We start from the raw sequence: 15139 nt of genomic DNA on the forward strand, positions 1-15139 counted from the left end.
GTGTTTGTGTGTCTTTTTGATCTAACCTTGTGGTAAACGGGTGCCCTGTCATAGGTTTACCCGGCCTTACGCCCCAATTCAAATGAAATATACTTCAACAGTTGTGAGCCTGATCAGGATAAGAAAGCTACAGATGATCAAAGGATGGTCTGCATGAAATATAACATGAGAGTCAGCTGATGCTGTCAACAGGATTTCTCTACTGCTCTTAGGTGTTTTTAATTAGTCTTCAACGACGAGCAAAGTGGATTTCAGCTTCTGAGCTGTTCACACAGAGTTATGATTGGCTGACCTGCTGAGGGGCAGCAGCTGCTGGCACTTCGTATCGCCAGTTCTTCTAAGCTATGCGGACGTGGATGCTCGGTGGATACGTTGCTTTGTGACTTCAATTATTCTAGTTTAATCTACAGCCATGGGGAACGCTGAATCATCTAGTATGAAAGAAATGCAAGCCTGTGAAAGTCATCAGTGGTACAGGAAATTCATGACAGAGTGTCCGTCGGGACTTCTCACCTTCTACGAGTTCAAGAAGTTCTTCGGCCTCAGAAATCTGACGGAGGCATCAAACGCCTACGTTATGACCATGTTTTCAACGTTTGACATGAACGACGTAAGATAACTCTCTGTGGTCCATATACCGGTACACTTCTCCTTGTGTGTGTTTATAAATGAGAACAAGATCACCATGGTAATAATTACTGTCAAACTGTTAATTGTGTAACTGGGCTCATATGTACACCGTCTCCTGTAAAGATAGTTGCTCACAATATTTTTACTCATATTAATCTGTTTAGAAGAACTTAACCTATTAGGGGAGGGGCTGATCCTATTGCTATTGATGCTGCTTACACAACTGATCCACAAGGGGCCACCTGCTAAAGATGGAGTACGTGCATAAAGGGATGGCTTTTTTGCCTGCAGTTTTCACTCCTTCTCCCTTTTATAATACTGTAATTATAGTTTTATTAAATCAAAACCTATTGTGTTGCTCTGTACTCCAGGACGGCTTCATTGATTTTATGGAATATGTGGCAGCTCTGAGCCTGGTGCTGAAGGGTGGAGTGCAACAGAAGCTTCGGTGGTACTTTAAACTCTACGACATAGACGGGAGTGGCTGCATCGATCGAGATGAGCTGCTCTTGATTTTTAGGGTAAGCCTGTGAGGCCACACAACATATCAACACTTCATTTCTAGATAGTCCCAGAAAATTTAAATGAAGGTGGTACACAGGTACCTCAAGCCGAAACAAGTCAGACTAATACACAAAAACACACAGCCTTTTCTAGCTTCATGGGGGCTCTATGCAAGAAGTTGTTTGGTTTGTCTCATGGGCAATAAACAAAGAAGCCTTTCATTAGGGAATAACTAAACCCCAAAACCAATGTATTTGGGTATAAAGTAGTGCTGTTGATTGATCCTGGTCCAACTCTCAACATTTTAGTCAAAGTATTTCAATTTGGCATATTTAGTTGTAAAATGTTAGAGTGACTGGTATTGGCTGAGAATAGGATCCTGTGACATTATGGGACCAACTTGCGTCACAAATAAGCACTTTTAGCCCCGCCCCTTTTATAAAAACTAGCACCTGCGGGCTCTACAATCTGTGGTGAGTAGGTTGGATTGAGAGAAGAGTGAATAATGAGTAATGAGTAGCTAGTTAACATAGCATAGATTGTTCAGTCAATTTTAGAGCATACACTGGGCGTGTCTTAACTGCTCCAGGAGCCACGCCCTTAATCAAGGCATTTTTTGAATTTCCCTTCTAGTGGCAGGTCAGGAGAAAGCAGGGGTTTAGTTTCTCTTTAACAATAAACATCTTAAATTTGAAGAAAATCTCTATCTACAGTTCTGCTCGAACCCAACTTTAAGTCACTAAGTTGCATTTAGGTGCACTAAGCCAGAAACGACTCTGCACACACACACACACACACACACACAGAAGGGAGAGACCTACGCACGTGAGCTGAAGGTTGACACTAAGCTGACATCTACTGGTTGAACATGTCACAATTAAGCAAAGCAATGTCAATTTCTAACAGCATCGTCTTTTTTTGTTGCCATGTTCAGTCCATTGAAGCAATCAATGGAATTCCCACTGATTTGTCAGCAGAAGACTTTACCAACATGGTGTTTGACAAGATTGACATCAATGGTGATGGTAAGGCCAGATTATTGATCATAAAATGGTCTTAGAATGGTGCATCATATCTGTAGATACACTACATGTGTGTCTGAGACTAATATGTCCACACTGTTGTCTGTTATTTCTGCAGGTGAGTTGTCCTACGAAGAGTTCATGGAAGGAGTCCAGAATGACGAGATGCTGTTGGCGACACTCACAGAAAGTTTAGACCTGTCACACATTGTCAAAAAGATTCAAGGAGAGATAAAGAGCAACAACTAGTATTCTATCTGTTTGGACCCTGAGGCGTTTGTGTTTGAGAGAGCCAGAGCTGTATGGTGACAGCAAGGACTCTCAGGAAACCTTGAACTCTACCACCAGGACAAACAGGAGACACATGGATTTATTGATCACTTGGTCAAGCACAGTAATTGACTGTTGCCAGTGGCAACACAGCAACACCTTTTTGAGCTCACTTATCCTGCTGTCACGTTTGACCTTGACCTAAAATGGAGTGCACAGAAGAGGGCTATTCTATTTAAAAACCATCCACTGGTACCGGATTACTGGGAATGTGGAGTACGGCTGTCTTTGGTAATGGACTCATTTGTTTGTATTTAAAACCATTGTTTGCTATTTTCTGTTGAAATGAATCATTGCTTTATGATTTCTGTAAAGCAGATGTTCTCAACTTGTGGTTCAGGACCAGTTTTCAATGGGCCGTGGGCACAAAAAAAGGAAAACATTGTGTTGTGCTCTTATTTTCAAGGGGATTTGTCAATGCAGCAGGGTGTTGATTTTATACTATTGAAAAATATGGAACAACTTGGTTCTACAATACAACTCTACTATATAGTACTATTATTATTAGCCTTATTAATAACATAAATGATAAAAATTCAGTCAACCTAAGTAGCAATTTTTTAAGAAGCAGATCATTGAGAATGAAAACAAATAATTCTCTGCACTTTTTTTTTTTTTTATGCTGACCCTGTGTTAATATTCTGTTATAATTTGGGTTTCAAACTGCTCCATCTATTTAAAGAAATTATAGCATTTGGGTCAAAGCTTGTTTTCAGGGATGTTTTTTGAGTCCCAAAGCCATAACAGAGGAAAGGTACAGCTCTAGAGAATGTATTATGTGCCATCACTGCCTGTGTTTGTATCTTCCACATAGTACAGATTAAAAACACCCATTGTTTATTTTTACAGTTTTATACTTTTTTTTAAATAAACACCTGCTTTTTTCATTGTTACAGTAACTTTTACTATATATCTTCAGCAAATGAAAGATAGTTTTAATGGAAACAGTTATATACTGTAATGAAAATGTATTGTACATATATTATGACTTGAAACGTGCGTTTTTAAATGCCATTGATTAGCTTGTTCTTCCTGTTTTCTTCCACCCAACTAAAATTAATTATGCACTTCCAATATTAAATTCAACGTGCAATTACCATATCACAGAAAGTATAGGTGTGGGTTATTATTTTTATTTTATTTTTCATTAGAATTCCATCTTCATCAAATTCTTTAGGTGCTATGCAATGAACTGAGATTATCGGGTGTTCTTTACCAATTTACACCTGAGGAACCCTTTTAGTTGATTTTCATAATACATATGCAGATGGTGTTCTTCCCAATGTATTGTTCAATATGACCCTTATATTTGAACGTATATGCGTTTGCATGAGTTTATTGCAAAACCAGCAATAAACAAATCCTAAATTTTGCTTTTGTGGATTTATTTCTTCATCTGCACATCAAGCAATAAGTAAAGGAAATGAAGCAACCATTTGAAATCGATTCAAGATGTAATACTGCTGGGATTGAGTAAATGTATGAGGGCACAAGGTGGAAACTAGAGGTGTCCCGATCCAATATTGATATCAGATATCGGTCCGATATCAGCCAGAAAACGAATATTGGATTTTTTTGGACTGTATCTAAAATCACCGATATAAGCTCACCAATAAAATGTTCTGCTCCAGCACTGCTATCCATAGGTGACTGTGGTTCACACTCCAACAAAGTAACATACTGTTGCTGACTATTGTTCTCTGTTTGAGTAACATCACTTGATCAAGCATTTTCTAACATTCCACACTACAAAATAAGTAATAAAAGTATGTATGATCAATATCGGTATCGGCTGATACATAAGGCTGCAATATCGGTATCGTATCGGAAGTGAAAAAGTTGTATCGGGACATCCCTCGCGGAAACACTAATACCAAACCTAATTTATTCAAATGTGTCAATAATCTAAGGAAGGGATGGTGCTCAGATCAAAAGTACACTCAGGAAAATGCTGAGTCAGCGTTCACACAAAGAAATATTCTCTGAATTTATTTCTTGCTTCTAATACTTTATTTCCCAATACATAAAGTTAATGTCGATATGATTAGAGCAGATGGACTGCTGAAGTTTCTAACACCCCCTATTTTAACCCACTTTACCCAATTGTAACGCACAAATTATCATCACACAATACACAACAGGTGAAATATGTACTGTATGTATGTTGCCCTGAAACCTGGAAACACCAGGAGACGGAGAGGGTCATGTGGTTTTGGTTTCAAGGAGTGGTTTGTTGTTGATCTACTGTTATAGTGGATCATTACCAGTTTACTAATACAGCATGATCTGCTCTATTGTTCTACTTTGAAACACCTGCTCTGCCTGTTGGGTTGGTTAGAAACGTTTCTCTTTGATGCTTTTCCTTATGGTTTCCAGGGCAAACAAGTGTTGAATTAAAGAAAACAACTGCAGGTTTATCAGAAAACCATGAAAATCCTAGGCACTGGATGGATGGATGGATTTGTTCTGTAGTGCAGAATAAGTGATATGGACCCATACTTTCCAAGATCTGGAATCAAGGGAAATGTCAAGATAATCAAGTAAACCAAACATCGTCAACAAGAGGCTCGCAGGCCACATGTGGCCGTCTGTCCAACTTTGAGTGGCCTTGAAACAAGTACACAAAAAGACAACAAAAATAGACAAAATATCTAAAAAAAAAAACACACACAAAATAGGACAACAGAAATGTAGAAAATGACAGAAAAACAAGCAAAACATAATTTGATTTCTGTATGTAACGTTAACGGTTATGGTCTGATAATTCATGTTTTCATTGAGTTGGATGCTGTGGAGAACCAATCACAGATGAACAGGCATGACGATGAAAGGAGGCTGAAGGTAGTGGAGTGGGACAAACTCTGGGAGCCAACAAAAGCAACTTTAACTTGTAGCAAAACCTGCTCATGCTAAAATCCTCAACTCTACCACCAAAACTTTTCTATTATTGATTACTTAATTAGAATATCAAGTAAATAATGGACATTTTAAAGTTATTTTAAAGAAAACTAAAGAATGAACATATCAAAGTGTAATTTGATTATCAAAAATGATTTCATTTATTATTATTATTAATAACATTATTGTCATTATGTTTTTTTAATCTCGATATATGTTCAATTAAAATTAATAACTATCTGTGATGCGATGATTATCAAATACGCTTTAATTATTAATATCATTATTATTGTTGTTGTTTATTTTGCTTTTTAATCTTGATATATGTTCAGTTAAAATGAAATAATTAACAACGATACTATTTGAAATGTTTGAGCTGACTCATAGCTCACTCTAATGATAATTAGCATTATGCTAAATCCCACTGAAAGAATCGGAGACTTTCTTCAAGGAGGAAAAGGTGTGTCTGAGTGGTGACGTCATACGTACCTGAGTTTCGGTGAGCGGGGGGGGTGAGGTGTGTGTGTGGGGAGGGGGGTAAGCTACGACATACTTTAGCTCTCCCACCACCGTCAGCTCCTCTCCTCTCCTCTCCTCTCCTCGTCCTGTGTCTGTGGTGTTTACAGGTGGAAGGAGTCCTCAGTGGGAGGCAGGAGTTAAGCCGCACTGCGGAAAGTGTGAGGTTTGATTCCCAGCAGCTGACCGACGAGGCGCAAACCTTTCCCACTTCCTGCTTTGAAACAGGTATGTGCGTTCACCCTCTGTTAACCTCATTTTCACTCTCACACATAAATGTCGGGCTTCATAAAGGTATAGTGGGTCGATAGAGAAGACCGCATAGAATGTGTTTATCTACTGTAAACTATAAGAGCTTCAGAAAAACCAGACCCGGAGGGCTTCAGGGAACACACCTACATTTTAAACTTTTCTCCTACGTCATTATCACCTGTGTGTCTGTGTCAGGATGTCCGTCACCCCCCGCCGTGTCCGGCTGAAGCCGTGGCTGGTGTCCCAGGTGGACAGCGGTCGATACCCGGGACTGGAGTGGATCAACCGGGACGTTATGCGCTTCAGAATCCCGTGGAAACACGCCACCAGACACACACCACAGCCCGAGGACGAAGACACCATATTTAAGGTAACAACACAGCTGTTTCCGGGAAGTCTGGGGTTTGTCCGCCTAATACGTAAATAAATAAATGCTCAGTTACTGTTGCACATTAGTAATTAAGGGGGGCACGAATCCGACTGTGAATTATAGGCATTGTATTTGTATAGCGCATTTCATACACATTGTGCTTTACACGATCAAAAAGTGCAACAGAAAACATTCAACAGCTTAAAATCAAGAGCATTTAAAATGAGCATTTATTAATAACTTAAAGACCAGAGGCGAAAGTATTGGATTACAAATAAAGTATATTATATTAAAGTATATTTCCAAATCAGTAATTTTACTTTTACTTAAGTATGTTTTAAAATTAGTTCCATTTCTACACCCAACCACTACTAAGTAAATTATTATTATTTTTGTTTTAAAATGAATAACTGACATTGTGAAACTACAAAAAATGAAATGACCAGACAACAATTAAATGCATCACACCACAGCCGACCAAGTTTCAGAGTTCATAAATGTAGCTATACTTGGAGCCTGAGAATTTTTTTTTACAAATTGTCTATAGTTCCGGACCCAGACCTCAGACAAATAATGTGTGCGTAATGTGCCTGTGTTAATACCGTGTTAGAATAGCCAAGGCGTCAGATTTAAGGACGTTTCCTTCCGCTGATGTGGTTTCGAATCCCTCTTGACATTTTTTTTTCATTTTAATATATTTAACGTGGCAAATTCCACCTTTAAAAATACATATACAAAGAAGAAACATCTTAGGGTATTTCCTGGGTTAGGGATTTATTTTTCTTCAATTTAACACAGAAAATTCCACTTTTAAAAATACGTATTTGAAAAAAAAAGAAATAGAATAGGGTTAGGGTTAAAATAAAACTGACAAAACTATAGTGAGAAGGACACATGTCCAGCAGCGAATGCATGTGCACAGGAAGTGCCGGAACTATATTCAGGATGGTCTGAGGTTCAGGTCTGGACCGATAGCAACAACCTATTTTTTATTTTTAATTGAATTCAATGGTGTTCTTCATAATTGTATATTTTGACAAACCTTTTATTTTATACAGATGCCTTTGTAGATAATAAATTAAGTTCCAGTTGTGCAATATTTGGTCTCTTCCTTTTTAAGTTTATACATGAGATGTTTACTGTATGCAAGGGAACCGTGGCAAGATTTATTACCAAACATAGATGTGGGGGTGTCGTGAAAATAACTAATAACTTTTACTTTGAGTACTATTTAATTGAGCTACATTTTACTTGTACTTGAGTATTTTATGTATGACTTTCTTGTACTTGAGTAGAATTTCAATCAAGTAACAGTACTTCTACTTGAGTAGGAAATATCAGTACTCCCCCGTGACCCTGAAAAACAGGAACAAGCGGGTCTGAAAATGGATGGATGGATATCATTACCTCTGTAAAGACCCTGTATGTTAAATTCCTAATCATTGTTCATTTTTCTTCAGAATCAGACTTACTTTAATAATCCCAGAGGGAAATTACTTTGTTACTGTGCTTCCAAGTATGGAATTTTAACAAAGGTGAAAAGAAACACAAACAAAGGATACATATTTACCACTACAGGTGTGAATGAATAATGGCTTCTGTAACTTGCTTTGAGTTTTCTTGGAAAAAAAAACTATATAAATCCAAGCCATTATTATTATATTTATAAGTAAACATAGAGAGCAAGACAAGGATTATATTAACACCATTTAATAAATATGAATAATCAGGATTCACCTAAATATATGGTTGTCATGCAAATATGCATGAAAAATACAATACAAATATACAAGTATAATCATTATCTACCAACTCTGCTGTATAATCCAAGAAATGGAAAGTTAATTTACTGTACATAGCAAGATTTGGAAATTAATGTATTGACCTGGATGTGGCCCCTTGAACTAAAACAAGCAGGACACCTTTGATTAAAGATGTCTGGCAGACATTTGAGATGATCAAAAACATTTTGGGCAGTGGTCATCAATACGTAACACGTATCCATATACCGGCATTCTGTCCAATACGCAACGGCCAATGAGACGCTACGCACTTGTACTTTCGTTTGTATTATTACGTCAACTACGTTATGGACTAACTAACCATAACCCTAATTTACGTTATGGATTAACTAACCCTAAACTACGTTACGGACTAACTAACTAACCCACGTTACGGACTAACTAACTAATCCTTAGATACGTTACGGACTAACTAACCATTAGATACGTTACGGACCAACTAACCCTTACCTACGTTATGGACTAACTAACTAACCCTTAGATACGTTACGGAATAACTAATCCTAACCCTAAACTACGTTACGGACTAACTAACCATAACCCTAAACTACTTTACGGACTAACTAACCCTAACCGCATGGAATGGTCACGTGACTTCTGGTCATTTTTCGTACGTACAGATAGAATGCCGGTATATGGATACGTATTACGTACTAGCAGACACTTCCAACATTTTATAAGGTTTGATTATTTTAAGTCTCCTATATTTAACGGTTACCAGCCACCCCCAGAGTTGGGGGTGATTAATAAGGTAAATTAGGAAGTTTTCCTGTTATGCTAGTCTTACTTTTGAGCTTACACTCTGTGTATTGAGTGCATCCTTTCATATGCTAGACCTATGCTATGAATGGTCAGATGCTGCAGAAGTTTAGTTAACGATCTGGTTAACTCAAGCTGAAAGCTTGAGAATACCTGTAACAGATTTCCAGTCCATCCCCAGAAAAAAATCCCTCTCACAGTAGGATCTAGAACCCCAGATTTAGAGGAAGATTTTGAGTAGGTTCTGTTGGCCCATATTTCCCCTCCCACTGCACCTACACACCTGAGCTGAATCATCACTCAGGTAAAGAGGAGGAAAATAAGTGTGAAGGCAGAGAGTGAGAGGAGAGGTTGTCCCCCTCCTTCCATGTAGAGGACTTTAAGTAAGTTATCTGTGGCTTATGTCAGTGTTTGCTGGATTGGTTTAGTGTTTTTATGTTAATCAACATTTGATTTAGTTTTTTATATGTTTTGGGTAATTTAGAGCTTGGAGGTCACTGTGTTTGGCCCAGTGGCCGTTCTAACCTCCAATATGACTAGAGTCTCCGAATTATTTTTTGTCTCTGTTGTTCTGTTTCTGTTTTAGCTTTTTATTAGTTACTTTGTGTTTCTTTTAATTATCTGATTATACTGCAGGGCTGCTCTAGTTCTGTCTTTGATTCAATGTTTTGTTGCACCTGGACCTAATGATTAATCATGCAGCTCTACAGAAAGGGTAATTACGGGCTACCCTTTCCAATTAGGTGTGATGAACTATGGGGATATTTCATAGGTGTGCTTAAAATAAACAGGGTTACTGTTTAAACTTGATTTACCTAAGCCCACATTGGCTTTTTCCATTTTAACAGACTCTTCTCAGCTTGAATAGCAGTAGTTCAGACAAGCCAGCTGTCGCTGTTTAAGTGATTTTTTTTTTCTTTTCTTTTCTTCAGTAGACCCGAGGCGTTGATCAGATTTACTGATCAGACACATAGGGACACATGCACCGCAGATTTTACTCTGAGTAATCGTTCAATAGGATTCAATGCTGAGATGAAGAGGATGAGATGTCAATTGTTACTGGGCAGCAATGAATTTCATTTTAAAATATGTTAAATGTTTAATGTTGGTGGTTTTTTGCCAATTTATCAACAAATGAAACATGTATGATCAGATACACATCCGTGTGGGTTGGATGCGTAGTTACCGTTTTTTTTTTTTTTTTTTTGCCTGTCGGCATTTAAAAGAATGATGATGCAGTAAATCACAGTTAAATAAGGTGTAATTTGAGACTTGTGAGTGCTTTGAATAGTTTCTTGGAATTAAATATTACATTTATATGAACAGGGGGGGTGTCTGTGGTGTTGGATGTGATGCCGCACAGCGCACACGTTCTGCAGCTTCCCTGGAAAAGTGATGCTGTTTATAGGGAATCTTAAGGGTCTGCCTTGACCATGAACACCTTCTCCCCTCAGATACCTCTGTCACATAAGAGCTTCCTCATGAATTGTTGTCCTTAGTAAATGGAGGTGATGGATACACATGTCCTTATAAAGGCATATTTGCTACTGATTGAAAACACAAACTTAAACATTTAATTTGTATCAATTTAAAATCAAACCAATTATGTTCTGTTTAGTTTCCTTTTAAACGACACAAAAAATTATGGATGGTGTGAACATTTATGGAGAACAGTTTAAGAGTCATTTTTTCACATGTAAATCTTTGAGTGTTGTATTTCATGAGTGTCTTCAGCATGTAAACAGGGAGCAGGCTTATCACCATGGCAACTGAGGTGTTTTTCTTTGATGAAACACCCATTCTAGTTAGATCCCAGTTTAACTGAGCCGGACTTTCAGGTTGAACCTGGTCCGAACTCAGGAACCCCTGCACCAAAGTAGCATTTGGTCTGATCCTGTGCCATTGGATTTGTTTGCTAGTCTTTGCTGTTGCTTTAGTACTGTTAAATTTGTCTTTCCTCTTTTGATGGTTTCTATGATGGCAGCTTTAGTTTTACTTGATTTTGGCCCAGCACTGAGTCTTCTTGGCTGAGAAACATCATTTTACACATCTGTTAAGACGCTGGCTTACTTTTGTTTGTGCACTGTTGGATTTGGGGATTTGTGGTGTTTAGGCACAAACGGGCAGAACTTTTGGTGGTCTTAGTGGTTAAGTTCCTGTCTTTTTATTGCACGGTCTGATTGAAGCCCGGATATTGTAGATTTGATGCAAACATTGGTGAATGGGCTGTAAATAGGTGGTGGGTCGGGGGATGTAGTTTTAGTTCTGTCTGGTTAGATAATTTGTTTGACTTTATTATATTTTTATTTTTAGCTAATAGCAACCCATAGTAGATTTTGTGCATTTCCTTTTTAATAATAAAGGCTATCAAGTTTTAGTTTTTTAAGATTTGCCATTATTCATGAGGGTTATTTTTTAAATGGGCTATAATGCATTAGTTTGTTTTTTCCTGAAAAAATTGAACCAGTTTTTGTTTTTTCCTGAAAAAATTGAACCAGTTTTTGTTTTACAGAACAATTTACATCAGCAGTCTTCTTTTCTCTCGTCTTGGTTCTAGGCTGTTACAGTAGTTGATGGTTATGAGTACTCTGAAGTTTCTGAAAATGCGACTTCTATACCCTTTTCTCATAATTCTGTTCCATATGTACTATGCAGAAATTTTAGATGTTTGATAGCCAGGAGATAAATAAGGACTAAAGGCTCCAACAGTTATTTGTTATTGTTTCAGTAATGATTTTCAGAAGTCCACCATAGAATGTTTTGCGTTAAAAGATATCTTGTTTTATTTAAATTAAATGCACACAACAGTTACTCTTGGGCCTGCTGAAGTGTTGTGCGTGTGTGTGATGGCAGTCAAATAGGTGTATCATTAGCATAACTCACATAATGTATACGTAACCTCCAGGCGTGGGCTGTGGAGACTGGGAAGTATCAAGAAGGAGTGGATGAACCTGATCCTGCCAAGTGGAAAGCGCAGCTTCGATGTGCCCTGAACAAAAGCCGAGAATTCCACCTGGTCTATGATGGCACCAAAGAAGTCCCCATGAATCCTTTGAAGATTTACAACGTCTGTGACATCCCTCAGCCCCTCAGTAACCAAGGTATGTGAGAGCTGTTTAGAAGGAGATGTCTTTGTAAACAATGCCTTTTAATGGTGTCTTCCCCTCACAGCCTCCTCAGATGCTGGTTCCTGGACTCCTCATGAGGATGATGGTGGTGAGGAAGATGTCCCTGATACACCAGAGTCTCTTCCTCCATATCCATCTAATGGTGAAAGGCCGTTCCTCAGTCATTGTTACATACACTGTGCTGTTGACTGATGAAATAATTTCCTTTCTGTCTTTTTTAGGCACCAGCCCCTCCCCTCTTATTATGTGGTCTCCAATGGGCTCAGAGTCCTCGATGCAGCCCCCGAGCTGCCCTCCTTCAAATGAGGTGTGGCCTAAAGAAGAGCCTGTTAAGATTTGGCCCAAAGAGGAACCCGTAGATGTGGAAATGCATCAGACGCCCATGGTGGACATGTCTCCTGCTCCTCTGCCTGATCCCTCCATGCATCCTCCAATTCCAGACACCCTGTTTGCCTCTCCTGAGACATGGATCAGCTCCCTCCCTAGTGAGTGTTCACCGTTCACCCTCTGCGGCAACCACTGTGCAACTGAGACCAGAATGTTGAACCTATAACTGAGCTATTTCTGCTTGTTAGAACAATGAAATGTTAAGAAAGCCACTCGTTGCCCCAGGATAGTTAGAAAGTAAGGTCTAACAATTGGAGTTACCCTTACTTTTGAGGCTATATAAGTCTTGAATATGTCATTCAGTTCAACAATAGTAATCTTGAAGCACTATCAAAATATAAAATTCTTAAGAAGAACCACAACAAAGCCACATGAACATGCATCAGCTACAATGGGGAGAAAAAACTACTCAATTTTAAAGGGAAGAAATCTCCAGCAGAACCAGGCTCAGAGGTGGCAGTCATCTGCTTTGACTAGTGGGGTTAGTGGACAGAAAGAACAGGACAGGATGGAATGATAGAACATCAGTGTCCCAGACTAGTTGAGCTGTGAACCATATCAAGAACTGCCAACGTCAATAGGTAATGAAAGTAAGGAATCAATTCTTTTATTTAAAATGTGTCCACTGTGTTTTCCAGTGACTGACCTGGAGGTGCAGTTCCTGTACAGAGGGAAGGAGATATGTCCTTCTGTGACTGTCAGCAACCCACAGGGCTGCAGGCTGTTCTATGGAGACCTGGGACCCATGACCAACCAGGAGGAGCTGTTTGGACCCGTGAACCTGGAGCAACTGCGATTCCCAAGCACTGAGCACATCAACAATGACAAGCAAAGAATGTTTACCAACCGCCTGCTGGATGTGATGGACCGGGGCCTGGTCCTGGAGGTGAACGGGCATGATATCTACGCGGTGCGTCTCTGTCAGTGTAAGGTGTACTGGTCTGGCCCGTGTGCGCCCAACAGCGCAGCTCCCAACCTCATAGAGCGACAAAGGAAGGTCAAACTTTTCGGTCTGGAATCCTTTCTTGGTGGTGAGTTTCATTTCCCCCTCTACATTCTTCCATCCTAACAACATCTGTGCCCTATGGAAGCAGAGCTGAACATGTTCTATGATTGGATGTCTTTAATTTGAAGGTGTGATCGCTCATCAGCGTGGCCAGACAACACAACCTCCTCAGTTTGAGATCAGCTTGTGCTTTGGAGAGGAGTGGCCTGATGGTCGTCCCCGGGAGAGGAAACTGATAATGGTTCAGGTGAGGACATAACAGTAAATGGTTTATTTTATGAAATCACAAATAACTGCTATATACAATTTTCTTTCCAACTTCTGAGATTGTTGGTCAAATAATTTATTTCCTGCTTTATAAAGTCATGATCTTGCGCTCTAATGGCAAAGATGCTTCTAATATTTAAACGTTTTTTACGTATCTTACATAACAAGTCTGTTTAAAAAAAAAAAAAAATGAAGGATTTCAACTATCCTGTGGAAAAGGTGGCTGATGGTAGCGTTATGGTAGTTGGCCTGTAGTCACTAGTTTGAATCCAAGCTGGGCCATCACTATGGGATGTTGAGCAAGTCCTAACTTAACCCTAACTGCTTGTGTTGTACATCACTTTGGATAAAAGTGAAATTGTTTTAGGGTTTGGGTTTACCCTGTTAGAGTATATGGTTTGTCTTCCCTGACTCATGTTCATTCCCTCATACATGTTGCAGGTCATCCCTGTCGTTGCTCGAATGATCTGTGAGATGTTTTCTGGAGACAGCACAAGATCTTTTGACAGCAGCAGCGTTCGCCTGCAGATTTCAATCCCGGACATCAAGGACAACATAGTTACCCACCTAAAGTCTCTCTATTGCCTGCTGCAGACCCACCAGGGCCACGATGGCTGGGTGCTGCCCCCCGGCTCAGGCCTTAACATCGCCCAGGCTCAGTGAAACTGCAATACTGTACAATATCTGTATATTTCCCTCTGAAATAAGTACCATAGTGCTTTTATGTAATCCTGCACAATATTCTGCTCGAGTCACATGCTTTTAAGCTTGCCGTGTATATGTGTATTTTTCTATTAAAGCATATGTAAATTCAATCCTTAATTCTCAGTGTTTGTGAGCAGGACGTGTTGACAGACGTCAGGTCAAAGTCCTGTTTGTTGCAGAGGAACATTTAACACAGTTAATGAATTACAGACACGGCCCTGTGCTTAATATATCCAACACAGGTCAGAGCAGCCTTTTTTTTTGTTCAGCTGTTTTAAACTTTTGGCATTTAATGTTGCATTGGAAAAAATGAAATCATCCACATTTCCAGTTCAGTTGATGCATATTTAAGAAAAACTAGCAAACTGTCTAGTTTTTCTTTTTTCAACATATTTTTGTTTTCATGTCATTTATCTGAAAAATGCTGTCCCATAAGGCTGATTGTTTCTGAAAATAGTTTTTTGTTTAGCACTTTGGGTGCAGAACTGCTTTACTGACTTATTGAATGTAACTTTATACTGCATGTTTATCATATTCTCAATAAAACATTCCAAAACTAGTTG

The 15139-nt window shown here is 38.9% G+C and overlaps 2 protein-coding genes across 2 annotated transcripts; both read left to right on the forward strand.

Moving 5' to 3' along the window:
• Positions 1–412: 412 nt before the first annotated feature.
• Positions 413–2405, forward strand: guca1ab.2 (guanylate cyclase activator 1Ab.2). Its single transcript, XM_028446176.1, has 4 exons — positions 413–610; positions 1002–1151; positions 2069–2159; positions 2275–2405. The coding sequence occupies exons 1-4, from the start codon at positions 413–415 to the stop codon at positions 2403–2405; spliced, it is 570 nt and encodes a 189-aa protein (XP_028301977.1).
• Positions 2406–5885: 3480 nt separating this feature from the next.
• On the forward strand, positions 5886–14686 carry irf6 (interferon regulatory factor 6). Its single transcript, XM_028446852.1, has 8 exons — positions 5886–6128; positions 6348–6522; positions 11989–12184; positions 12255–12353; positions 12433–12696; positions 13237–13629; positions 13733–13851; positions 14313–14686. Exons 2-8 carry the CDS (start codon positions 6349–6351, stop codon positions 14532–14534), a joined length of 1467 nt encoding a protein of 488 aa, XP_028302653.1. The 5' UTR covers positions 5886–6128; position 6348; the 3' UTR covers positions 14535–14686.
• The last annotated feature ends 453 nt before the right edge of the window (positions 14687–15139 follow it).

This window comes from Gouania willdenowi, chromosome 5, assembly GCF_900634775.1.
Source record: "Gouania willdenowi chromosome 5, fGouWil2.1, whole genome shotgun sequence".
Lineage (NCBI taxonomy): Eukaryota > Metazoa > Chordata > Actinopteri > Blenniiformes > Gobiesocidae > Gouania > Gouania willdenowi.